This window comes from Varroa jacobsoni, unplaced genomic scaffold (genome assembly GCF_002532875.2).
Source record: "Varroa jacobsoni isolate VJ856 unplaced genomic scaffold, vjacob_1.0 scaffold_1141, whole genome shotgun sequence".
In the NCBI taxonomy this organism is placed as follows: Eukaryota; Metazoa; Arthropoda; class Arachnida; order Mesostigmata; family Varroidae; genus Varroa; species Varroa jacobsoni.
Window position 1 is genome coordinate 40,027 of NW_019214043.1, and position 27,600 is coordinate 67,626.

A 27,600-nucleotide genomic window follows, 5' to 3' on the forward strand; every position below is an offset into this window, starting at 1 on the left:
GCACTCAAAAAAATACATCACCTATCTGATATAGGTAAGATTCTAAATTACACAGGTTCTAGGACGGTTTCTAGTATTGTCCGTTAGCCAGTTCCGAGGAGGTCGCTCACTAGCAGCCTCGTATTAATTGTCCAATAAATAAACGGCTACTTACTGGAGTGTTTTCTGAAGTGATATGTTCGTCAGCGACGTCGATCTCCTCATCATCATCATCTATCATCGCTTCCGAATCATCCAGATCTGAACCCTGCCCGCTACGACTCATACGGTTAACGTTCTGAGCAGCCGCCAAAGCGATGAGTCTGTTCATATCCATCGACTGGCCCGACGTCACCTTTCCGATAAAATTACGAATCTCGTCAAAGTTTGCGGCTAGTGGACTGCCTTGAAGACTGGATTTCAGTGGAGAATCCATTCCTATCATCGACGGTGGAGAATGCTCGGATTCGTGCTTCTTAAGATGCCGGTCCAGATTGGTTTGTTGGCCGAAACAGCGGTCGCAAAGAGAGCACTTGAATGGCTTTTCCTGCAAAAAAATCAGGAAGACATGAAGGAACAGGATGAACTTGAGATAAACCACATGAACCTAAATGTGCTGTTTTTTTCCCGCAAGAAGAGAAAGTTCTTACCACATTAAAGCATCACTCCATTGATACTATTATTAAAACAACTGAATCAGCATGCCGTCTAGTTTAATCTTCGGTTGGAATCAAGTTCGGCACCCCGTTTCTTTTAGCGAAATTCAAAAGTTCCCAGACCTTATTTTAAATAACACAGAATAAATAAATACACAGAATTCATGCAACTATTCTCGAAACTTTGTGTGCATAACATTTACTCGTTATTAGATAAATTTGCTAAACGCAAAGCACCGCTCACCTTGTTGTGAATATTTCTAACGTGTCTCTGCAGATTCGACGATATGCTGAATGACCTTTCGCAATACTTGCACTTGTAGGGTTGTTCACCTGTGTGGGTGCGCAGATGCCGCGTGAGATTGGCGCTACGAGGAAACTGTTTGCCACAGAATTTGCACGAGTACCGCTCCTTGCTAACCTTTGTATGACCAACGGCCGCCGCCGGACTGCGGCCTCTCTGAGCTGTCGGTTCCAGGCTGGCAGTAGCCGCTCCTTGGGGGCTGGGACTATGGGGCGTTGAATGGCTATGGCTCGCCGCCTGACCAATCTGCGCCATCTGGGCGCGCACCAGATTGAGATTCTGGAACAGCGGCCCAAAGATATTTGTGTTTAGACGCGGATTCGATAGGGCACCAGAATCTGAGGGCATCTGCACGGGAAAGAGTGGTACTGAGCCCTTGTCGGACGATAGCCGATTGTACAGGTTTATTTGGTCAAACAGCAACGGATGTAACGAATGATTGCCAGCGGAAGGAGGAAGCACTGCAGGTGGCGCGGGTGCCGCAGGTGGGGTCAAAAGGCCTCTTGCGGTAGCCGCTTGCTCACTTTTGTCAGCTACCGAATCCTGGTCTGCTATACTCTCGCCTTCACCCTCTCCGGAGCTATGACTTGATCCTAAAAGAAAAACAACATATCGAGTCACAGTTTCAATTTTTAAAAATGAAAAAATAAGGAGCGAAAAGCATGACTATCAACGCAAATATCTATTTTATTTGGAAATGGATGTCTGGCTTACTACTCAGTGTCGTAGCTGAGGCAGCGAGCAGGCTAAGGCTACCACCAATTTACTCACCGGGACGATCGGAGGGAGGTGGACTAGCTGATGAGTCCCTTTTGTGAGACACGCGCAAGTCAAGGGGTTGGTCATCTTTTTCCCCATCTTCGGCGTCTGATCTACGAGCCGCCTCAAACTTATCTGATTGCGGCTGTCCAGACTGGGCCATCAGTGAAGTCACGGATTTGTCTGCGTCGCTCGATCTTTTCCTGAGCGACTCGAGCCCGCTAACTATACTCGATCCGTTCAGCAATGCTTCAGGCCATAAGGGGGCAGGCTTTGGCGACGATTGCCTGAAAAGATGCAATTAATCTTTTTAGTGCTATTTAAAAACCTAGGATAAACGGGAGCAGTTACAACGGTTAAACGGCTAGGCTCACGCCAAGGCATAACCGTTTACCTAAAACTAAACATCTCACGTCTGCTGTCTGTTTCACAACGTACAAGAGCTTCAATAGCATATTGCAACTACTAGTTGGGTTCTGACTGATATTTATATTCATTTATTCCATTATTTTTCATACCTGTAGCTATCATAGATCGATCTTCGTGGAGAGCTGCGCACAGCCGGGAACTCCATATCTTCTGATTCACTATTTTCTTCGTTTTCGTCGTCAGGGTCGGAATTTTCACCGTCCGAGTTTTCCTCTACCTCCGATCCGAACTGGTCTCCTTGTGACCGATCGTTGGCTTCGGCTGTCGCTAACTCTTTCTTCACTCGCTTTTTGTTTTCGCCGTCAAACTGGTCTTCCTGCGACTGGTTGTTAGCTTCAACTGGCGGTGAGTCTTTTTTTACCCGCTTTCCGTTTTCGTCGTCTGTGTCGTCTCCGTGACTAGCGACAGGATCGTCTCGACGCCGCTTTCGGCTAGCAGCAGCTGCGATCTCTAAACGCTGCCGTTCAATGAGCTGTCGGTTAAGCTCGCTAATTAGATCTTTATTATCTTCGTCAACGGATGTTTCAGCGAACTGCTGCTGTTCCTCCTGCAACTGGTGTTGCCTTGACAGACTCGCGCAGCCGGTATCGTTGTCGTCACTGTGATGTCCTGCGCTGATGATGCTCTCCTGTTTGAGCCTTTTGTTAAGTCTGCTAATGAAGTCCTTGTTTTGCTCAATTTGTTGTTGAGGATTCTCGTGGTCGTCACCCGCCGAAACCTGGTGGTGGTGATGGTCTACGAAAGGCTTTGACTCCCCGTAAATGTCTCTCGGCGGTTCCGATTTGAAGAGTCGCTTGTTTAGCTCACAGATCGAATCTTTATTCTGTTGCTCGGCGCCTGCTGATAAGGTGTGTAACGACTCAAACTTCAGCCTTGAATCCTCTTCGTCGTCGTCGTCGTCGTCGTCGTCGTCGTCGTCGTCGTTTTCTTCCCTGGCGTCTTTGTTGTTAGTGCGATTGATGGCGTTAATATTATCGTCTCCCGGGTGCTCTTCACTGAGAAAGTCGTTACCGATGAGCGCACGCTTATGGTCGGCGTTGTCCCGGCGCAGCTTGTTAACAAGGTCCTGCAAGTTTTCCTGCTTGAAACCTGAAAATACTGGAAATAGTTGGGCGATTGGCAGGAATGGGCTGAGTGTGCTTTTGTGTAAAAACTGCAGTGGGTCGTTGTTGTTTAGAGGAATGTCCCAGTTCGCCAGCGAATCAGTTGCCGACGGAGCCTCACAAAAACGTTTGTGTTTCGTCAATGAAGCAACAGTCGCGAAGTTCTGTCCGCACTTCTTGCACTTGATTTGTGTGCGACACGTCGCATGCATACGCTTATGTCGGCACAAGTTGGAGAATTGCGTATACGCCTTGAGACACACCTCGCATCTGTCGGATGAATCAAAGATAAAAATACACAAAAAACATCGGAATAAACTGACTGCTACAGGCTTCCTTTGTGGCCTTTATCGACCGAGCTAGTAATCCGATATAAGGTTTTTATTAGCCGGATATCGAACAAGTGATATTATTAATGGTACAGATGTTTGTCATGGATTAACGATTGATTAACTCACCTGAAAGGCTTTACACTGGAATGGATATGAGTGTGTTGTTTCAGTCCACTCGATGTTGCAAACGTTTTGCCACACTCTCCACAAGCGTGGGCACGGGGTCCACTGTTTTGTGGCCGAATGTGCCGCTGAAGGTTTGACGGATCAGTGAAGGCCCTTCGAGAGCTGAAACGCACAAAGGATCTACTTAATGACAAGACACACTCTGGCGGCACTCCCGTGGTGAACCAACTTAACCTTATGTATTCTGTATCCCCGAAGGTACTTGACGAAGAATTTGCATTTGTGCGGATACCATCGACAGGTTGTCCATCTTTCTTTTTTTTTAGCAATTAGTCTCAAATTGGAACATTTTTCGGTAGACGCAATTCTGCTACAAACAGGCCATTTCTTTTGTTACTTTAACCAGTATTTTATTACAATAATGTTGCATAATCTGACTGCCGAATTTTTCAGGCAACAGAAACGAGGACACTTCCCAGAGTGCGTCCAGTAGAGGAGGGAACATTATTCGCAGATTTTCGACAATGCGCACTTGTAAAAGTGGAGTAGCATCTCGTGAAAATTACGACACGCCAATGTAACGCCACAGGCGTCTTTGCCTAAAGTTCGAGGCATCACCGTACCTCTGTTTACCCGAAAGGAGACTTATTTTAGGTAGACACAAACATAACTAAGGATAGCCATCTGATATAATAACATATGATTACGCTCACCACCGAACCTATTCAATTCGTACCTTTCCATGATGCACTGAGCCACTTTCAGGGCTTGATTTGGCCTGCTCCATGAAGATAAGATCACCCATCGAACGAAGCACGTCGGATCCTCTCTCGTTCGTCTGACGAACAAGCGAATCGCTCAACGCGGCTGATAAAACAACTTATGTTTACAGTTCAAATTAAGCCGGCGAAGAGGAAACGATAGTTACTACATTTTCCGTGAGACGATTACTGGCCAATGAACAATGGAAACCACATCGCGAGGAGTATTAAGCGAGCCGCAAATATCGAGCGAGTACCCGCAACAAGGGACATCTCGTTACGTCGTGTTGACCTGCTGCCAACTCTAGACCTGAGGATTTGCGACGACGCAGTATCGTGGCAATTTACCAGTGACATTGTTTGACGGATCGTTTAGCCCAATCTATTATGAATTGATTAAGGACTAAGTAATCCAGTAGACGTGAATGGTAAAGGAGCCTTTTAAATTCTGGTGAGCGCCTCCTAACTTCAGTAATCGTCCGAATTCTGGTTTCGCTCGGAGATCAATTGTGCTGCACGACATGCACGCAGCATCTACATACGTAGCAAATGATGCTTTCCTGAAGATTACCGCCTTATTGTCTGGTATTACTTTGTCTACGGGACAAACAATATATGTGTAAACTTTTCGTATGCCTTTTACGCGCATAACCCAGGCGTTTAACATACAATGATGAACAAACACACAATACAACTTGAGTGACAGTATAATTAATTTACATAAAAAAAAACGTTCCATCACACATAGCAGACACATACGCACGCAGTTCATCTATGCCATTATGGCTATCATTGAAAATATCTCCATCGAACTTTGTCACACTAAGCCATCAGGCAGTCCAGTTCATCTTTGTGTCCCACCATCCGCTGGCCACTCGAGAACCAGATATCGGCGACTTTTTTTTTATCGCAGTACCCGTGTACCAGTTGACATATTCGCAGTAGCTATTAGCGGCCCTTTGTCAGGCATGCGGTGCATGCGGCCCAGGATAATCTCAAACAGCACAAATAACATCTTCCCGTCCTTATAAAGCATCAAGCGTGTTTACCAATCCACCTGATCACGTCACTGCCACCGTTGTCAGCGCAACAGCGGCTGGGTTTCAACCAAAAAAGCGCTTTGTTCAGCCGCCAACGAGATCAGAATGCCGAACGTATAGGCACGCATTCGGGGCAACGCCGGAAGACAGCCCAAAAGGTGCTGACGAAGGGCCCCTGCGACATCTCAGGAGATTACCGCACTGTGGTGATGGCCCTGGCAATCGCACCTGTCTGCTCACTCAGTTTATCATCGCGTGATAGTGATCATTTTATGTACATTCATTGCTATTAATATATGTATCCGATATCGCATTTGTAGCGATATTACTATTATAGTTGTGGAATGCTATTGTTAATGTGACGGCAGAAGGAGCACTTATCTTTTCAGCGTTTCGTTTTCTTCATTTCGGCTCTCGTTTTCTTTGTTATTATCATTATTGTTTGTTCGTCAGTCGTTTGCCCGTCTGTCACTGCGCTCGCGCACTAAGTTTGCCCCCATCGTCGGTCGCGAGCGTCCTTAGCTCGTCGTTGTCCGTGGAATTGTCTACTTATCGTCACCCATAGTTCATTTGCTCATTCGTAGCAGACTAACCGCTTGAGGCCAGCAGCGTCGGCGGCCGCTGTGACTATGAGGGGAGTATATAATAAAATGACGATGGTAAGAGAGACCACATGAGGCGATGGCCGGCCGGCCGGCCGCGGCGTGTGCCACTGACTTCTCTAGAGAAGGTGCTTCTGCCCTTAGTCTTGCTGGTGCTGCCGCTGATGCGAATGATCCGCTGAACGGTTTTTTCTAGTTGAATCCCGATTACGGCAAGCGGCAGTTGCAGCTGTCACTACTCGATAACGGCAAAGTCCTTAATGTTGATGATGGTGACAATTGTGATGATTATGGGTAACAATGATTTTGCTATTTTGTTGTTGCTGGCGCTGCTGCTGCTGCTGCTGCTGCCGCTGCCGCTGCTGCTGCTGCTAGAAGGAAAGCAAAGAGAGAAATGACGAACGAATAAGTGATGATGATAGCGAATGGCTCTGCATGTTGATGCAATAACGTTGTGTAGCAAACAAACATCCGTGCGGCTCAATTCGGAGCGAAGCTATTCCACGCGGTCCGTTCGCGCTCCTCCACGCGCTGACGAACGAAGATGAAGTTGATGACAAATATGAGACGAAAACTAACGGACATTCGGACGATGACTGGTAACGCCTGTGACGATACACGAGCCACGACGCTCCGGGTCATCGTCATTGCCGTTGTTGGTGCGCTCTGGCCATGCCATTGTAGATGGCCCGCCACGTTTTTGTTGTTGTTGTTTTCGCTTGTGTCGTAGTTCATGTTGGCGTTGTTACTCGCCTCATTTGACAGCGACAACAACGAAACGTTACAGTTGTCATGGCAATAGCCGCCAAAAAAAAGAGGTAGCTGCGATCGTGACGCAATCCTTAACTGCTCTGTTCGTATCCATTGCTGTTAATGCTGCTGTTGCCGCCACCGCCGTTGCATGGGACGCTGGTGCACCGGCGATTATACCCGCCCGGGATGATATTGGTGATGCTCGTGGTGATCGCCATCCACCTCTGCAGGAAAGACGACAACGGTCAATCTCGACTGCGACCAAATTGGCTCTGCCCTGCCCAGCCCAACCCAGCTAGAACAACCCAAGACGACGTTGCCCGCCAGTTTGTGGAAGCCAGCCTTTAATGGCGACAGTAGCAGTAGTAGCAGCTGCATTCACACTACCGTTATTCGGTAGCACCACCACCACCACCACCACCACCACCACCACCACCACCACCATCAACAACAACAACAACAACAACAACTGATGACGCCAACAACTCTGCTGAGTCCACCTCTACTTCTGCAGATTTAGCCACTACTACATGCTACTATGAATCCTGCCGCTACTGCCATATGTTCGGCGCTTTTGCGCGTCGTTTTGCCCGTTGGTTCCTCACCACACTACCCCTGCCTCTGTGCCGTCCACTCTTCGCTATGAGGAACGGGATGTCCGCGAATACATCGATCGATCTACCAGTCAGTCGGTCGGTCGGTCGGTCAGCCAGTTAATCAATGGTAACAGCAGCAGCGGCAGCGGTGCCAACAACCACATCGGTTAATAGATGAAACACTGATACGATGATATACGCAGTCATATAAATACATGAACACAGAAAAAATACTAGGGCAAACACAGACAGACAGACAGACAGACGGACGGACGGACGGACGGACGGACGGACAAACAGCCACGCCTTATTTTCCCAGATCGATATGCAACGATACTGCAAGTATAGCAATGACGGCAGCGCGCCGTGAGCAGTTCCTCCGTCGGTCGCTTCTACTGCACAGAGTCAATGTTTAAGATTGCCAATAGTCGATTTTTGCTGTATTTGTACAAAGTATTGATATCTTCGCTGATCTTTGGTACTTCAGTCGTGTTCTTACTGTCGTCGTCGTCGTCGTGGCTACCAACCCGACTTCGATGAAGTCAACGACAACGATCGGTACGCTGCACAGTCGGTCTGAATCAAACTACTTTGATCACAGATTCATGCGTGCGTGTGTGCAACGTTTAAGACAAACAAAAATAACAGGAACGATGCCAATTGTACGACAGACATATGGAGGAGTACAGTGCGTATATCCTTACCGCCAGTAACCTTCCCGCGTACGCAGTTTGCCACAGCCTCGACCTGTCTCGTTTGCCTCCCACCTATCACTCAGTCGGCTAATGTCAGAGCATAAATGGAAAGCATAAATATTAAAGAAAGCAAATGAATCAAGATTGCCCAGTAGCAATCCTATCTGTGTTCTTGCTTGCTGATAATCAAGTTAATGCTGGTGTCATTGTGTATAATATCTATGTATGTGCATATAAGAGGAACGATGAATGATCGTAACGATCATTGCGTTCTGAGCGAACGTCGCCACCGTCGAAACTGCTCTTGCGAATGTCTTAGGGCCAAATTAACTAACCAGCCGCACATAGTCACAACTCGATCTTTTGTTGTTGCTGATGTAGTTGTCGCTGTTGTTGTTGTTGTTGTGGTAGTAGCTGTTGTTGCTGTTGCTGCTGCTGCTGCTGCTACTAGAAACAGAGCGAGAGAGAGAGAGAGAAAGTGAGCGAGCGAGAGAGAATTAAGACACAAAATAGCCGATACCCTTGTTCATCTTTTTCCATCTTTGTTGTTAATATTATTGCCGCTGTAGATGTTGTCAATCTATGATGATGTCTGTGACGTCACCGGCATGTTTTCCGTTCGGTGCAGCCCTATAAGTTATTTTGATCGTAGCAACATTTGCCGCCTCGTGTCTAAGCGCTAGAAATTCGTGCACGTGTATGCACGTTGTGTTAAGTAACTTTGTAGTTGTTCCTGTCTACGCTGGCAAGGGTGTTGCTCATAGCAGCTGCAGGCATAGCAGCTAATGGCCAGGGAGCCCTGGCCAGGTGCGCGCTCTTCTTCCTTCCCCTGTCTCACGCCGCCTCAATGCCCCAACACGGGCATCTCCCAAATGGCCCCATTTCTATACCGGGCGCTAGATGAGCGCTATTTCTGCCACTGCTGCCATAGATGAAAAAATCACAACGGCCTATGCGCTTTACTATTGACCAGACATTCCTCCATGCATCCGACCGGCTATAGCTATATTTGACCGGCCCATTCGTCCGCGAACCACCGCCAGCGTCACTTTAACTACGACGCCATCACCGAAAACGCAGGCTACGCTCGCCAGCGGATTCGGATAGACAGAGCGTACACCAATACTCTTGTCGTTGCTGCTCCGGCGACGAAAAAAATGGGTACGACGGCGCAGTGCACAACACAGTGGCAGCCGCGAATGCCAGCAACCAGCGCTTCTCGCGTCCGAAGAAAAAACCGCCATGTTTCTGCTACATTATCACTACCTTTACTTGCCTCTCGGCCTGCTACTACTGCTGCTGCTGCTGCTGCTGCTGCCGGCGCTGTTTAGGCTGCCGTTGCTGTTGATGATTTGTTATTATTGGCGTTTATTCAACCACGACCGAGAGCGTCACTGTACCACAAATGATTCTGTCGTGTTTTAAGCTGCCGTTGTCGTCCTTATGACTAACATTGCCACTACCAGCGTTATAGAACTAGTACTATAACTAGTCTTAGCACCCTTCTGCGACGATCGCGATGACGGCCCCGCCTTCCCCTGTTGTGGCTGTTATTGTTACTACTAGCGTTGCGACCGCCGTTGTTATTAACGTTGTCTGCCTTTGTGTTGATTTGGCGCAGCTGCTGTCGTTAGCTGCGTTTTTCCAGCTCGAAGGGTAGCGTAGCCAGCACACGGGTGTCCTTGTCCTACGAGCGGGGGGTGGGGGAGACTCAGCTTTGTTGTACAGCAACCGCCACCGCCGTGGCAACCAGTAAGCCACACCCTCAATCGTGAGACCCTCTCTTTTGTAAAACAGACCCCCCTGATGCCGCTTGGCGCTTGTCTTTCCAATGGGCATCTAACGCATGCCCCCAAGAAACTATGCAAGAGCAGTAATGGCAATGGCGGCAGCAACAACAACGGTATGGCTACAACAGCGGCTCGATGCTGATGGTGGCAGAGCTGAATATACGGAGTTGTTATTATGATGATTTTCGTATTAGAAGTGTATGTACGTTCTGGTGTGCTTGCGAACGCTAACTGGATTGGCCGGGTCGACTCACTCGTCGAAGTCGAAATAGGGAAACAGCCTGTGCGAAACAGAGGATGGAGCAGATTGGATGTGTTCGGGTTCGAGTCCATATTTAGGAAAAGCGTACATGTACTGTCCAACTACGACGCAGAAAATACTCAACGACGACCCAACAGACTACTTGATTTGGTCAGGTGGATTGGTTATAGGTCTCCACTGATTATTTGTGTATGTAGAATGTTGCTTGATATTATTTGGAGCCATTTTTCAATAGTTCCAGGCGACAGATACTAAACAAAGGCAACTCGAAGCATAGAACGCACGTGCAGAGATTAACCACTGCAGCGCATAGGAGCATTGGATACATCTCTAAGAAACCAGAAATCCGTTACGAATCTATGGACGATTGCCATAGAAATCAAATTGAGCGGTGTCCTATGAGCGACTGAATGCTATCCCATCGTTTTCCAGAAATAGCAAAAAGACCAAGTGCAGGTTGATCTCGTCGAATGCAAGATAGCGTTGGTTTTTGTGAAAACGACAAGCCCACAATCACAACAAACTAGTTTACAACCCAGCCTTTTTACAGCGACGCGAAAATAACGGGCATTTGCTGGTAGATCTCAGACGTCTCGGTTCAATTCATAGGGCTTCATAAATTGCGCACATTTCTATGAGCCTAACTGTTGAAAAACAGCTTTTTGTAGTCGTGATGGTTGAAACTTCGAGAAGGTCAGTTGCTTGAGAGTCAGCGACAAGGAGCTATTCAAACATTCTACGGATCGTTTACACTCGAGGTTAGCCATTCGAAGTTCTAACTTTTTGAGTCGGCGTCTAATGTATGGATAGTATTCTCTTATATGAGCAAAACGTATTTCCAATAAGTTATTTTTTAAATAACTTTTTTTTTTCCGTATGCACAACAGAAACGATTAGTAAATATCCGTTTCGAACCCTGACGGTCGTATATAAAAGAAACCTGCAAATCATGACCACATTGCAACGTCTATCTAGTAAGCATGTAACCATAGTGTAAATAGCTATAATCTGTTGACATTAAGATTCAGCTGCAAGCCAAGTCGTCAAGCCTCAGACAAAAAGTAGGAAGTGAGCTTCGTACATACGGTATGTTTCATTTGGCATAACCGATTTTTTCAGTCTGCCCAAGCACGAGCTGTAGTCGACGTCGACAGCAGCAGCTGCTGCTGACTATCCATCACACAGAACCCGAACTTAGAGCAAGTCAGCTGTTTCGTGACGCAACGGCATCGTGATGCAACGGCATGAACTTCTAGTTACGTCAGCGCTATTTCTAACAAAAAAAAGCCCGTGAACAGATTACGTCGCCACAGATGCGGGTTATCATCTCCGGTTCCGCTCTGCCGTTCGCCAGCTATTATCGGATGAACCGTCCGTACGACGCCTGCACTCTGCTTTAGAAGTGACACAATCTTTCCTCACGAGAGGGAGAAAATCAAGGTAGACGAAAGGAGAAAGTCGCTGCAAATTGGGGTGGAGTGTCATCTGATAGGTCGTTTTCCCCAATCAAGGCAAAATGAAGATGCAGCCCGTAACCCCCTCACCCCACATCTCCAGGAACAGCGAGAGCCCAACACAACATCCAACAACAACAACAACAACAGTAGCAACACCATAATCAATAACAACAACAACATAAACTACAAAAGTGCGGAAAAAACACCAAACCGTTAGCGAGACGAAAAGTCGTTTTACGACGATGTCCAGCAAACACACAACGCATCTTTACTTGCTTCACTTACCCAAAGCTATCGGGGAGTTGATGGCCGTCGCTGCGTGGCCAATGGCCGTGGGCAACTATCGGTTGCCACACTACGGGCTGGCCGGCTCTCTGAACACAGTAACACCTTGACAGTAAGGCACCTATGTACTCTTCACTAATCTGCTACCGAAGCTGAGTATTGATGCAGCCATTCGAAAATTGATGCAATCATTATATTTCCCCTGAATGTATATGATATAGCGGATAGGAATTTAAAATCTTTCAGCAGCTGAGCAGTATTCATCATTTCAACCCATGTAAGTGTAGGAATGGCATTTTGATATTGTCTTTCTGTATATCTGTGCTATCGGGCCGCAAAAAATGACAAGGAACGTCCATCATCTTGGGAGAACTTCAGAGGATTCTGCACACTAATTTTACATAGCGGCTATATCGCAGTTATTAATAGAACTGGTATCTCGTAGAACAAGTTTAGATAAAAATATACGCAGTTTATATACGTATAATGAAAGAGGTGGCGTCTGCTAAAGTCCAGGATGAGCTCAAAGTTCCTCGATGATGGCAAGTGATGTTTCTAAAACAATGAAGTTGGACACAATTAGATTTCACCAACAAATAGGAGATCATAATTCAAATATTAGACAACAGATGTTTGTTGTGCCGGTTCGAAAACGCTGACGACCGATCGAGCAGCAATGCGTGCTCTCCAGAAGCGTATCGCGCTACTTAGGTGGCCACGGTATTATAATTATCGTGCTTGGGTACATGTGGCTGTTGAAAGCGTTTGTAGACAAACCTTCCTGCTTGTCCGAGCCTACTGCCGATGCTTGTCCGATGATGTCTTGGTAGTTTTACTTGGCACATCGAAATTTTCATCGAACGGTGTCAGAGTGGTGGAGCTTACTAAAAGACCTGCGTTTTTCCACAGTCCCGCCTAGTGCCTTTTCGCTCTGTCGTCCCTTTTCTTTTCGTAGAACTAATTTATTTAACCAATCATTTATGGACCTTGTAATAAAGTATCAATTAAGAGATCACGTTCCCTGAGATAGTGGTGTAATTCTTAACCCTTTTTGCGAATGGTTTATCGGGACTGAGGGATACCAACGGTTTTCTTATTTAGTATATTATTTACTATAGCTTAGGGCATATGCTACAGAATAGGACACGCTTCAGTGGTCTCTGCCGGATTAGCTTGACATTACAGATGTCCCAGTCTGTCTTCAGCGAAATCAACTGCGGAGCCGACTCGGCGTGTCTTAGGGAACACTTTCGAACAGTGGGGTTATTTCAAGGGGTATTTTACGGGAAACCAGCAAAGGCGATGCAATGTAGGAGATGGCGTTTCGTTCGCTATTGACGTGGTTAGACTAATGTCTAACCATGTCATTAGACTGTTCGTTAGTCCACTGCTACTAGTTTTACTGGCTCGCCTTAGGTCCAACTAGTGCCTGTCGCTGCGCTGGCGTGCATTTTGTAGGTATTACAACTTCCCAACATGTAGAGCAACATAATTTGCAATACACCTAATTTACTAATGGCAGTAGTAGTACTGCCTGCCTGCCCACCAATTCGTTTGTCGATGAGCCAGCTCGTGGTAACCTAGCATCTCTTCCTAACGTGTTGTTAGAAGCACCGAGTGACACGCTCTCACAAACGGTGCGATGGTGACATTTAGATCCAGCTTTGATTCACCCTTTCGGGCCCATTAACTGTTGTTCAGCAGTGAAACACGCGTCGCAGGAAGTGACACATGTTTGCCTCTTGCACCGATAGCGCATTGGCCCTACTGCAATCGGTTGGTTCGTCAAAAACAAGATAGTTATGCACTACCCGGGACTGAATCCGCTGTCAGTCTGACAGCTGCTAGCCTAGTTCGTCACGATGTGCCTATCTGTTCGTGCGAGTAGTACTAACACAAGTAGATAACGTTGGTGCTGCGATATGCTGGTAGAGTGATGAGACGCAGAGGTCCCATTTAGTACAGACTGCCATCGGTCGCGTAGGCATTGACGATTTTTTAGTTCGCAACGACCATCACCGCCACGGCTGTGCCGCCAGTCGCGACTCGTATAAGTGCAGTCGCCACTGTTGTGCCGGACTAGATCTGATGGCAATCGACGATAAAGCAATGTCGATGGGATTATGTAAGTCGACCACAGTCGTCGTCGCCGCCGCTGCCGCTGTTACGCTCGCTAACATTGCTACCGTTATCGTAGCAGACTACTTCTTTTTTTTTTTTGAAAAGGTTAGCTTCATTGAAGTCTACGCTGCAGAAGCTGACGCCGCCGTCGCGGTAGCCGTCAACAACAGGGCTACTGGGATTGAGGAGACGCGCAAAAAGAGCATGCTTATGGCTACAGCGTTCCCATTAGCACCAGCATTAGAGTAGATTTTACAGATGCTGCTGCTGCTGCTGCTGTTACCGTTGGCGCGGGAGAAGCGGCCCGGAAAACCCGAACGTGTCACTTAGTGGCAGCAGTGGCGGGCACACTTCACGAATTCACGAAGATGAAACTGGATCAAATGCGAATCGTCGTCGCAGTAATGCTGGCACATCGATGTTCTGCGTACTCCACGCGTCCGACAACCGCTGATGGCTGATGACTGCTGTTAAGACAATTGGCTTCGCCATTTCATCCTTGCCGCGGAAACGACAATAACAACAGCTGTAGCTGAATCTAAAACTATTGCACTAACGCTGCAGAGGCGATAGTGACAGTAGAATTTTTTTCGTCCGATTTAGCGAGTCATCGGCGCGACGCGATCACTGACGGCCGCCTTCTCAGCTTTCGCAAGGGACATGTCAAACGCGACGACTTCGTCATCGGCAGTTAGGCAGCTGGATAACAACTGCTGGACAACAGGGCGAGCAAAGCTGAAATTAGCGCAGAACGCTTGAACGTTGTCGTTCATGAAATGTAACTGAGAGCTGTTTCCGTTGTTGTTGTTGTCGTTGATGAAGATGCTTCCTTTGACACTGTTGACGTTGTTCAGGCCTGAGTAGTTGCGGCTGTCGCTAAACGAGCGCAGCTACGCCAGCACATTGTAACGGACACCCATAAACATTTAGAGTACAACTAGTAACGGGACGAAGTGTATAGGATCGCCGAATTTGGGCGTGTTTAATTATATGGATAAGAATAACCAGCCATTTGTAAAGCAAACGAGAATGGATTATCTCGCGCGCCATCCTTCCTTCGATGTTCTTCTTCGAAATTTCCCTGCTGAAGGGGTCCAAAGGACGACAGATGTTAGTATTTAAAAAAGTAGTCGGGTGAATGCAACGACGACTGCACTGCGTTCCCGCTATAATGGTGGTTAATGATGTGCTAAGAATAATCCTTATCAAAGAATGGCTGGTCTTTAGAGACTACGTGCTATGGAAAATCTGGTCTTGAGATCGGGGGGCCCCCCAGAGACGTGAACTGAATTCGGAACTTGTGCGGAATCCTACGGAATATTTTGTTTAATCTGTCTGTTGATAAGCCAACCCGAATCTATCGCGACGACCTGTTAAGGCTTCAGTGAACCCAAAAAGTAGCCGAAAAAATCTAATCTGCTCTTTTTATATGAACATATATTATACTGTTGAGCCACGTAAATGACATTATCATCATCGGCGCCGTCGTCGTGACGTCGTTGTGATTGCTTGACAGCCATCAGTCTTCGTTCGCTCTTCGTCCTCGGTACAATCATCAACCACGCCAGAGATGATCCGAAGCCGGATATTTTCCTATTCTTTTTTGTCCCCTTGCGGTTGTCTCGGTACTGTTTTCAATGAGCGACCCAATCTGATGTTGCACGTAGACATGTACGCACGTATGTATATATGGATGGACGACGACAACAAGAACGGCCACAGCATCGACAGCTAGAAGAAATGCTGCCGACGTTCGTGTTTTCGACGGTCGTCAAGACATTGTGGCTTCGAATGTGAGTGACCATGATAATATGTACGCGACGGTCCGTTGAGGAGATGAATCAGCCACAATGTGACCCTCGTCCTCGCGCAGATGCAACTGCATTCGTTCGTTCGGCTCGCCGTAGTTTTTTCATCTTGGCACCGCTACAGATGCAAAGGAGACGCCGCATTGTTGTATTGCTGGCAATTCAACAATCGACGACTAAAAAAAATAGGCCACAACGGTTTACATCTATCCATCTGACTAACAGCAGCAGCGCAATGGCTGGCCAAGAAAGCGAACGGGACTAATGTGTGTCCGTCACCCGCTTTTTGTAGTAAACTGCTCCGTAGCCAGTTGTTCACACTGGCCGCTCACTGACTGCCCCTCCCGAGCGAGACGTCTGCAAGGCGTGGCAGCAACCAGCGCTCGTCGTCCAAGGCCATCGCGCGTCGTCGTCGACGACAAACGGGGGAAGGTTCAGGGTGGGGGATGGTTGGAGGGATGGAGGAACGGGGCAAACGGTAACAGCGACGACAAACGGCAACGCCGAGCTCCATGGCGCCGATAAAAGGGAATCTTTGTGTCTGGCGGCATCGGCAGCTTCATGCACGCGGCACGCATAGCGCGCGGCAAATTTCACGCGGCGTCGGCGACGACGGACACCAAACGCAACGCAGATTGTGATCAGGTATAAACGAGATGGTGGTAGCGATAATCTTGCTGCTGCTGGCGATGGCGGCGGCAATGATAATAATAATGATGATGATAATAGAGTGCCGTTGATATTCGCCGTGGCCGTGATGCGTCAATACACAATCATCTACTATATACGCTATGGAATAATAGGGGCATTTATGCGAGTCTTTCAGTGAGCAGGAGGTGTTTCAGCACACCATGGAACGCATAGACTTCATCTATATAACTAGTGAGAAAACGATTGTATGCTAAAATTGCTCCATTCAGTATACGTACATCATCTTAATAACCTTATTAGAATGGAGTAAAGTTGTGATCAATAGGAAGGATCGGCAGCAACCTTGTTACCGCTGTCACCGTCGACATTCAATGTTCTCTCGTGTTGTATATTATATGTGAAGCTAATTAAATAAAAATAAAATCTTCTACGTGGCATGTGTTACTTCCACTATGTTTTTTGAGTATATGATCATAATTCAAGACGAAACCCTTGAATAATCATAGCGTTTTATCTATTTATATATGATGTAGGATCATCATCACTGGAGAACTTTGTAGCTTCTAGGGCTTTGTCACAAATGATTTCTGCATCTGTCCTTCTGTAAATCTAAATTAACGCCATTAAAAGAGCTCTAAAAAAAAGTTTCCAACTTCAAACCGAAAAAATCTATTGAAATTTTCTCCAATTGAATTTTTACCGGGTAACAAGAGGTGTCTGACACTGTGCGCTGGAAAACAATGCCTCCTGTGTTTACTAGTTCCGGTCGATTTTTTTGTGATGAATCGTTATAATTTAGTCAGTTGTGGACAGTAGAGATCTGAAATAATCGATTTCCCAGGTAGAAGGAAGTTATAATCAACGATCCCTTTCCAATTCCATACAATACAAAGGACTGCCTTTTTTGACGTAAGTCTGGGTTTTGCCACAGATTGTGGGGTATTTTTCTAGTTGCACACATTTAATGTGCAACTCTCACATGACTCGTATATGGCTATTCCCGTGTGATCACTCATGACCAACTGCTTTAGGGATAGTTCGGTTTCGTTGGGTATCTGTTACGATCAAGCGTCTTTGCGTGATGTCGCGTGGTAGCCAAACAAGCAGCTTCTTCGTAGCCAGTTTTCTAAAAAAGGTTTAAACCTGTTTGGGGTAGATGTTTAGGTCCTTGACGATATCAAGGCTACTCACGTGTCGGTCCTGCTTCACTTCGCAATGACCTTAAGTTTTCCGTCATTGATCTAGCACGAAGAGCATCTTTTGCATTGAAATTTCCAGAAAGAAAGTGACGAGGCTATCTTTTCTCCGATAAGGTCATTTGACCAAATACGGCATATATTTGATGGGCCTGAGCAGCATGTGTGCCCTAATCATGATAAATTTAAAAAATATGGACAATTTTTACAGATCTCACTCATCTTCACTGTGCTCTATTTTAAGCCTGCATGCAACGTTTCGAACAATTTCAGCACATCTACTATTGCGGAATCTCAGGTTTGGAATGGCACTAACGCCGACCCGACAATGCGATTCATAGGACTTGAGACATGTGACTTTTAAGGTCATCTAGTAAGAAAAATGGTAACCCAAGAGTTTTGCCTGTACTTTTACTTTTTACTTTAGGCCCCGGACATATGGACGACCTTAATCAGTGGCAGAAGAATGGCATTTCGGCGTTGCTTACATTATGTCAAATCAATTTTGTGTTTTGCCTTCGTCCTTCAAGGGCAACGGGCCCTATCATCAGGCCATCCCCAACGGCGATATGGAATCGATATTGGAAGCCGAATATCGCTTACATGGTCGTTCCAGGGGACGGGTACTTGCAGCACTCGTGCAATAATGAGTACATAGGGTCTCTCGTATTCGATGATTGCTATGGAATTTTGCAGTACATCTAGCAGCAAAACGGAGAGTAACGAGTAGCGATAAAAGTAGCCCGTCAGTCGACAGTCAGCAATCGGCTAAGGCGTGAATTTGCGTTGCATCAATTGTACGACTACAGTATACACGATATATCGTATCGCTGACTAAAACTGTGATAGTAAACGATTCGCGGCGGCCGCATAAACGCCTCGCGGCAAGCTGTGGTAGCATGCGCGAATCTCCTCAAACAGATTTTGTGCTCAATTCAATCTTCTCCACTTTTCGTTCATCCAGTTTACTGCTTTCTGGCACCGATCCCAGCAATCGTGTCCACATCTGGACCGCTGTTGGCCAGTCTAGTGCTTCTGCATTAGGGTAGGGACGGGCAGACCGACCGACAAAAGCGACACGTATAGTGCATCGTGACTATGGGTAAGATAACCTCAAACTACAACCATATCGGAGATAGAAGGGTCGTATGCATCTCCTTACCAACTACGAGCAGTGTACGTCCATCGTATTAGTGCCATAAAAACCTTACTTCTTTTCTATAAGTCTTTCTGTATGTCAGTGTGTGGTTTGTCTGTCCATCGATCCGTCGGCGTTCCAGTGTGTTCTTCCTGCTGCTCGTGGTCAACCGCGCGACCGCTATCTGCTGTGTGTGGCACTGTGACGGCCACCGACACCCCTGCTGCCACAGTGGGGCGACCAACCACGAGTACCACGGCAGACCAGCGGTTTCACTGTTCTATTCGGCCATCGCGACGGCGACGACGGCCCCGCCTCGCCTCGAGACAGATCAAGTCAATTGATAGCGGTAAGAGCGATGCAAGAACGGACGGAATGGCAGCTACTGCGTTCGTCAGAGCCGCCCTGAGAGTGGCTTTGTGCCACTAATAGCTGACGGCCGATCTGCACCTTTGACACCGGCAGGGGCACTAACGGCACTGGAAGGGGCGCTGGGGGAACGGGGAGGCAATAAGAATGATCAATGGGAAGGGGACGAACGGGACCGGCGGGTGCAGCATTTGTTGGCGTGGTCGATCAGCAGTTGTTGCCGCTGTTATCGTACTCTCAGTAGACAGCTGCTGCGGTATTAGTTTACCGAAGTGAGTTGACAACCAGCCGATGCTAATGCTCTTTATATGAAAGTAGCTAGAGTAGCCATTGGCTGCAAGCGACAATGATCGTAATACTATCAATAAATCTTTTCTTCCACGGGCATCCGAGGCAGCCACGCCACTCCATATAACTGATAGTTGCGCTAACTATACTTACCACTTCTTAACATTATATATGTGCCAACAAGTTGCATTAATTATGGTATTGATATAATATCGTACAATGATTAGCATCACCATTATGATTGTGGCTGGAGTACCTGCTAGCAGTGACTCCTATTCGGACTGTCGCTGTCCTTTAATAGGTCTACCGTTCGCTATTAGTTGAAAACCTGCCGGAGCCGAAACAGCAACGGTAGCCGCGCCCAGAATACAGATCAAAGTGACCATTGAGGAAATTGCCTATTGCTTCTGATGCCACGTAGTCGCGCACAGTCCTCAGGATAGCAACGACAACAATAACAACAGACAGCGGTAAAAACAGACAACAGCAACATGCGAGGAAGGACTGATTATTGTGCTTTTATGGACAGGGGCGAGGTGGGGCAAAGGGGTCGAATTAAGAATGTCTGTCAATGGAGGCGTACTCCGAGATCTTATGTCCGGCGACAAGGATACATTCAGTCGCTGATAGAATGCTCACCATCAATACTGTACCTATGAACACCATATGAAATCATAGAAAAGCCACTCTGATGTTTCTTCACAATATAGTAAATTTACTTAGTTGTTAGTGAATCGGTCGGGAATCGACTCTTCCTCTGAAATCTGCGGGTGCGCGAGAACAAGCAGTGGCCCGATGTCTTTTACGGTATTACTATTATTACGGTTAATCATTAAGACTAGCGTAATTGTAGTGGAGACCAAAAATAATTGTATGGTACCTACCTAATGCGTCAGTTCAATATGACGCTGTACCAAAATCCGCACTTTTTTTTATACTGGCATTCAGACAGTACTTCGACGTATGTAGCTGGGGCAGTTGTGTTTTCGACCGGCATTTTCACACCGAAAAATTGAACTGGGCGATCGACTTGACTGGGCGACTCTTACTAGTGCTACCAGATCGATATATTATGAGCGGCTATGTGACTGTCTATCTCTGTGTATGCGCTCCTGAATCTTTTTTGTCGTGATTACACCGTCTATGTTGTTGTTGTCATGCAAGCAGTCGATCTGACAAAGGAGAAACAATACCAGCAACAGCGTCGTCGTCATTGGATTTTTCGTGGCGACTCGTCGGCGTGGTCGATTCGTTACTTAGCTGCTCGGTCGATCTGCTGTGCTGTCCCACGTTACCCCTGCCCGGATCGAGCAACTTCTTCTTTCTCCCTCTGTAGCGGCTTCTTGTCTTAACTTCGTTGTCATCGATCGGTTCTTGCCCGTTCGATTCGATCCGCTTGCTCGTCTGATTGTTCCGCGCAATGATATTGGAACGAATACGTTGAGCAAGGCCGTTGCTACCGCCGCCCTGCCGCAGCCGCGTCCCGAATATTTACACCGCAGGACTGAGTAATATAGCCACGACGACAGAAGCAGCTTTGCCAACAACAGCGACAAGAACAGCTAAAGCACTGTACACTTGACAACGTTGGTCAGGAATTAAGCGGCGGCGGCGGCGGCGGCGGCTGCTGCTTCTGCTGAAGCCTGGCAGTCGCTCATATGCGATGCTACCGTTGGTGATTTTGTTCCTGTAGCTGGCAATGGTCGCCGAACGACACCGACGCCGATGATGACTTCTACATTGTACGTGACGCGTTTTGTACCGTTGCGGACGAAGCGAATATGCACGCGATGTCCAGCGTATCTTTGCCTTGTACATTGCCTTACACGTTCGTTGGCTCGCTCGTCCGTTTTGCACCGGCATCCTTACTGGGTCGACTGTGTTGCATAAAAGACTGATGCCACATCTTCAGCGTGATAATCGAATAGGGACAAGCAGGCAGGATAAAATGCCGAAGGACCAAGCCGGAAGTCTAACTGTATATGCTGGTGGCTCTTACGAGACGAACGAATTGCTCGATCGATCGATAGGTGGTTCGATCAATCGGTCGTCTAATTGAACTGGTAGCTTTGTCAATGTCGAGAGCCCATCGCAAAGGTTTCGCATCGTCGGCGTCATTTCGTCGTCTGTTTGTCAGGCGGCCGGATACCGCCCGGGGGCGACGTCGTCAGCAAGATCAACGCTGGCCGCGTGGCCAATCGATCAACCATTGCGGAGATACCACCTGACCACACCACGGTAGCCTTCGGTACCAGCAGCAACAGCTGCAGCGTCGGCAGCAGAAGAACTATTGGCTGTTGTAATTACTACCAGGCCGCGGCTACGTTCGCCGTTTTCTTAGCGGCTAGAAGCAAAATAAAGATACAGAGCAGCGGCAGACGAAAGCGACCACAGCAGCTGCAGTTGATCAGGGTGGCTGAAGGACGTTTTGGTTAGCGGTAAAGGCTGTGGCGGTCCTGCTTTTGCTGAACAGTTAGTAGTGAACAGTGGCCACGTAATGCCATCGTTGCCAGCCGCGGTTGTACTGACGGCGACTGCGTAACGGAGTAGAGGTTCTCGACGTACGACATCGCTGTGGTCGTCGTCGTCGGTGGCGTTCATTAAATTCATTCCGATCTCTCGAACTCCCCACCCTCCGCCTTTGCGCCACTTTTCGTTCGTTCGCCCGCCGTTGATTTACTCAGCGCATGTGGTGTGGCGATCGGACAGGCCTATGGTAGTTAATAATAGTAAATTGAAAATCAGCTTGCCTATCTGGCCAGTGATTGGTAACTGCTGGCTGGTTGGTACATGGGCCTGCGAATCGCGCGGCGCTCTTGCGCGGCGGACACAGCTGTGAACAACAGCTGTGGTCGCAATCGCTGCGGTTCAACTGCAAAAGCAGCTGCACCGAAATACGGCAACAAGTGTAACCCCGACGACGGTAACAAAGATCATAAAAATAGTAATCATAGCAGTGGCCATCATTAGATCAACAACCGCCAGATGGAACTGTCGATCTGCGCGTCGCCAACGAATGCGCTACAAAGCGAAGAACAAACCGATCCCGGCAGTTACTGTCGTGCGTCTGGCAGCGGTCCCTTAGCAGCTTGTGGGGGGCTTCTAAGGCTTTGCCCTACTATTTCGAAGATGATGTATGTGCATTTATTGTGCATATATAGACATATATGCCACTCGTATACGTCGCGCTAATAGTAAGTAATAAGTGCATCATAGTTAATTTAAATACGTGCCGGTTGTAGTGATAATTCTTGTAGCAGATCATATTGACGGGCAGGATTTCTTCCGTTCGACAGTCGATCCTTTTAGAGCTTTCGCGTGACTGCTTCCGGAAGATCGTTTGCTCGCCGTATACAATAAGTATCACCAATTAAGCAACCGTTACAATTGAAATAATGTCGTTTATCGCCATCAGCAGGCCTGCTGCATTCTGGTAGTAAATAGGTCATAATAGGGTTAGCAATCGCCCATTAGACACACTCACAGACACTCTTGAAGGGTACACTGTTCGACATAGAGTAGACGCAAAAGACGCTGTCTTTTTGCCGCTGGTCTTCCTGCTAAATCTCTGCTGATTTCTAATTGATTGATTCCACGACGACTTACTGAGTGCAATAAGAATGCTTGATTTGGCGCATCGACCAGCTTCTTCGTTTGTTTCCCTTGTACATATTTAAGTATTTTAGAGAAAATTGTGCGCGCTAGTTGACAATGTAAGCTAATTTTTAAGTTTCGTTGGATATAGTATTTCTATTAGACTCTTAGCAATAAATTTTTCAAAAAATCAATACCGCTGTTTTATGGTAGCTGAGATCTTTAATGCGTATTATATAGAGCTGACCTAAAACCACCTCACGAAAGTCATTGTCGTCGACCGCTACAAAGAGATCGATGAAAATCTATTATTCCTCTAGTTAGCGGCCATTTACCTTTCGGTCCTAGCCGCGATTATTTGGATATGTACGATCGAGTATCAGCAGTCAGTGCTAGCCGCTGCGCCTTTTGACCAGACCTATGAGTTGCTTCTGTCATTTTCACTGTATCGTGACTACGTGGCTCAGCGCCCTTTCCGGCACGCGTCGTTTAGTGGTAAAAGGGGCCATCGAATCATATAGCCACGTTATCATCAGCATCGTCACCATCGACTGCTGGACAGCAGCCCCTACTGTCTATAGACACCTACAAAGACTGACTGTCGCCCCCCTCCTAGCCGTCTCGGAGCTGCTTGGTGAACGTCCGCTCGTGTTGTGCGTTGTTTAACGACGTGCGCGACGAGTAAACTGCGAAGACTGAGATGGCATCAAAGCGTGCAAAAAAATTAAATTACAGAACATAGACACCGTCGATCGAAGCCATCAGCACTAGTTCCGTCTTTTTTTTTCTACTACAGTTCTCGCTGGCGCACACCGCGTCAACGGCGATCATCGACACCATAGATCACACCATTGAAGTGGCAGCACTAGCAAGCTCTCGAGCCACCTCAACACGCGGAGACATTATTATCGTGGTCTCCGTAACGACGGGGGAGCCAGCAACGGCACGCGCAGGAGTTTCGACGACTTTCGAGTCGGTTGAGCCAAAATACGTCCGCCGGCCAATGAGTCCGTAAATATGACAACATAGCGCATAGAAAACATCTCCGCGCTGGTGAAGTTGATAGCTGTCGCAGCTGCTTCGAACCGAGTCGGGAATGGCGTTGACGTACTGCAGTGCGCCGACCGCGTCAACATCAATCATTTCAGTACGAGCAACATCAGCGTAAGCACCTACAATAACAACACCGATAGAAGCACATCAAGAGTATTGCCGCCGGAAGCCTCAATGAGGACAACAGCAATCACAGTAAAAATTTAAATTCAGATGACGTCCGCTGGTGCGCTACCAGCGATACCGTCGGCGCAGACTACGGCGTCAACCGCCTCGACCTGCTCGCCAAACGAAACGATCACGACATGACTTAATGAAGTACAACGCGTCACTGAGCTGAAGAAGATAAATGCAGTGGGAAGCTAGTAAGAAACAAATCGTCAGTAGAAGAAGGAAGATAAGAGTTGCACTTGATTTTTCACTTTGCTAGAAAAGAATAAAAAGCGCTGGTTGTACTAGAGTGTCATCGAGCGTCTAATAATGGTATCATATTGTAAATCAAGTTGGCAGGTCGTTGCTAGCTCGATGGAAAAAAAATCTAGCTTACATCTCACCTTGTAGGTCTACCCATTTCTCGACGAGCTGTCTACAACAACCAAAATCATACTCCAATACCTTCCGAATCAAATCCGTTTACGGTTGACAAAATAAATGAAGACACTGCTTGCCTTCTGGAAGTGGACAAGGTCGTCACTTTTGTATGGACACACGGCGGGTAGATTTCGGCGGTCAGTTCAGATATCGTCATCATTGCGCTATTCTTCCTGCTAAAATGAGAATGACATCAGTCAATAATTTTTACCCATCGCTTTATTGTCCGCTTCTGAAGGTCATGCGTTATTAGTCGATTAGTATGGCATCAATGTCAAACTGACCCGAGCCTTCGGGGCCATCACTACAAATATGAATTGTCCTTTTGTATACGCACATAGTCGCTTTGTCAAGGTATCAGCTCCCAACGGTTATACCAATAATAACGCAAATATCTGTGATCTGGTCAACATCATCAATAGAAACGCCGATGCACCCAGCGCCAACAGAACGTTAATCTGAAACCATCAACTGACCAGCGCAGTGCAATAGAAAATCAATCGTCCACATCGTCTCTTCGGGTCCTAGGCGCCCTCTTTTGTTGATTGCTTTGTTACCATTTCTTTCTGATGAAACTGTTAAATGTTAACTGACTCAATGAATTCGGTATTCCCTCTCTGCCGTATACTGGCCGATACGATATCAGAACTTCAGACGCCTTGATCTTTAGATCTTCCCAGGCCAGAGTTGCACACGACGACGGCCGACGATCAGGGCAAACTATGTCTTTGTTCCTCACCGTCGGTCGACTTGGTGTTCGTTTCGATAAACCCCTGGATGAGCTAAGCCCACCATGCTCGATGACTTTGGGTCTTGGGGATCTGATGTCACTTAACCCACCGCCGCATCTTCTATACTTTTAGTGACGTTTTGATGATATTCATATTTTCGCGCACTGCAACATCTGTTGTCGAAAATAAGCTTGCCGTTTGGCAATGCACGACATGCTAGACTTCGCAGGCATCCAAAGCTGGGCAGAATCTATCCTACCTTGTGACTGCGGCCGAAAGATCGTGGCAGCTTCCAGGGCCACAGATAAGAATAATTAGTACGTATAGCATGATATGATTTTAAGCCTGGATTAATAATGAACCAACTTTTTTCCAGATTTGTCTATGCATATCTACGTGTTGGTAGCCATCTTAGCTTGAATTGTGCTCACTTGTCTCCGACTGTTAAGTACCACTAGATTACTTGCCAATCCCCATAGTAGCTTAGTGGATAACGTATTTGCCGGCTAATTTTAGAAACACATTGTAGTCTAAGTTCGAACTCGACATAGATAGACAGACTTCGTTTCGTGCCGGGAGCCAGCCGTCCGGTAGAATGCCAAACGGCGATACCGGACGTAAAACTCGAAACATAGATGTTACTTTACCTAAAGTGACTTCAGAAGACGTAGTTGGCGTATGATGATGCGCAAGTAAACTATAGTGTCACAGAAGTAATAACAGCAACAGTTTTATCCACGAAGGGTTTGACATCGAAAAACATTGTGTGTCTCGCCTTTCCTTGTGGGCAACGCCACGGCCAATGTATTTACAGACCCGCCTTCCCCCAGCATCGAATAATCTACAGAGGGCAGACGAAAGACTGGCAATTTTTTCAAGTGTTTTCAAACACCATCATCTTCTGTACCACCTCGAAGGACCTTTTAGATCTTCACACTTCGGTGCGACGGCGACGTAACGATGTTTGGGGTCAGGTGGTGGTAATGTGGCCTGACCTTTCGCCATTCGACGATACTGATTGTTGGCATCGACGTAACTTTGAAGACATGAAGCTACCGCTTTAGGAAGGAGCGTATTATAGCTGGACAGACGACGCGCCCGATGGTTCACTCCGCCACGCGATTGAGCGCCCGATAGTCGATTCAGCCTGTTGTTGACGATAAATGACCGAAGATCGCCTGATCCTTGTCCAAAGGATTGTCTACAAATAGCGTCATCGAACGCTCGACTGACAACTATACCGATTCATATATTAATGCTAATAAATCAATGAATAATTAACATTGAAATCATAAAATAAAAATACTGGACCAGTTAGTCATTATTTACTGTGTTTATAAGTGACAAAATTTACAGAGTTTGTAGTATGTAAATGAAAAGCCATTAAATTGTTTTTATTGTGTCGATATGTATATATTCAACCCATTAACTTCCGATGCAACCGTTATAAAACAAGCCCCTTCCGACTATAAACATCCAGGTTAATTTTATCATGAAAAGTCATGAATTCTTGTTGGCTTTATGTGTCTGTGAGTGTGGTCGTAAGGGATTACGGCGGCACTTTAGGCAATGTTAGTATTTTACCTTAAAATAGCTTCTTCCATACGTTTCATCATTTTCATTGAAGCAACGTAAGACTCTGACACTCGGCCCCTGATTTGGGCCGACGCTGGAGTTCAAATAGATTTTCCCGACAAGATACGAAGGTTGTTGTTGTTATTACACTTAACATTGTTACCGGGGTGATTCGTCAATACGCCTACGCTAAAGCTGCCTGAAGCGGTCACCTGACCGATTTAAGAGCCGACGTGTCGAGATGTAAACAACTTCACAGTAGCGAAAATTGTAGACTGTGCTATGTCGGCTGTAACCAGCCACGTGCACGATCACACACTGTCCTGTATCCGTACCTCAGAGGACATTGCGTGTTTACGTATGTATCTTCGGCAGTACCATCTGTTCCTTCAAAGAACTGGACAGCCAACTTCCTTCAAATGCTATACTCACGCTCTTGCAATAACTTTGTTGTTGGTGATAACAACAGCAGCAAGGCTCATCGGGACACAATCCCTCGGACGGGTTCGTGGACGTCGCTCGCTCATCGTTGCGGCGGCGGCGGCGGCGGCGACGG

At 47.0% G+C, this 27,600-nt stretch overlaps 1 protein-coding gene across 2 annotated transcripts in view; it reads right to left on the reverse strand.

Moving 5' to 3' along the window:
- LOC111267019 (uncharacterized) overlaps positions 1 to 27,600 on the reverse strand; it is a 42,170-nt gene that overhangs the window by 2,680 nt on the left and 11,890 nt on the right. The window contains exons 1-6 of one of the 2 annotated variants that reach the window (XM_022844965.2): positions 4,425 to 5,206; positions 3,689 to 3,850; positions 2,217 to 3,500; positions 1,711 to 1,985; positions 880 to 1,532; positions 155 to 526 (exon numbers count right to left, since the gene is read on the reverse strand). In XM_022844965.2, the coding sequence (XP_022700700.1) occupies positions 155 to 526; positions 880 to 1,532; positions 1,711 to 1,985; positions 2,217 to 3,500; positions 3,689 to 3,850; positions 4,425 to 4,432 (2,754 nt within the window). In that variant the 5' untranslated portion in view covers positions 4,433 to 5,206. Of the gene's footprint in view, positions 1 to 154; positions 527 to 879; positions 1,533 to 1,710; positions 1,986 to 2,216; positions 3,501 to 3,688; positions 3,851 to 4,424; positions 5,207 to 27,600 lie in introns of those variants that run through there. The other variant, XM_086971178.1, reaches the window with a different exon arrangement.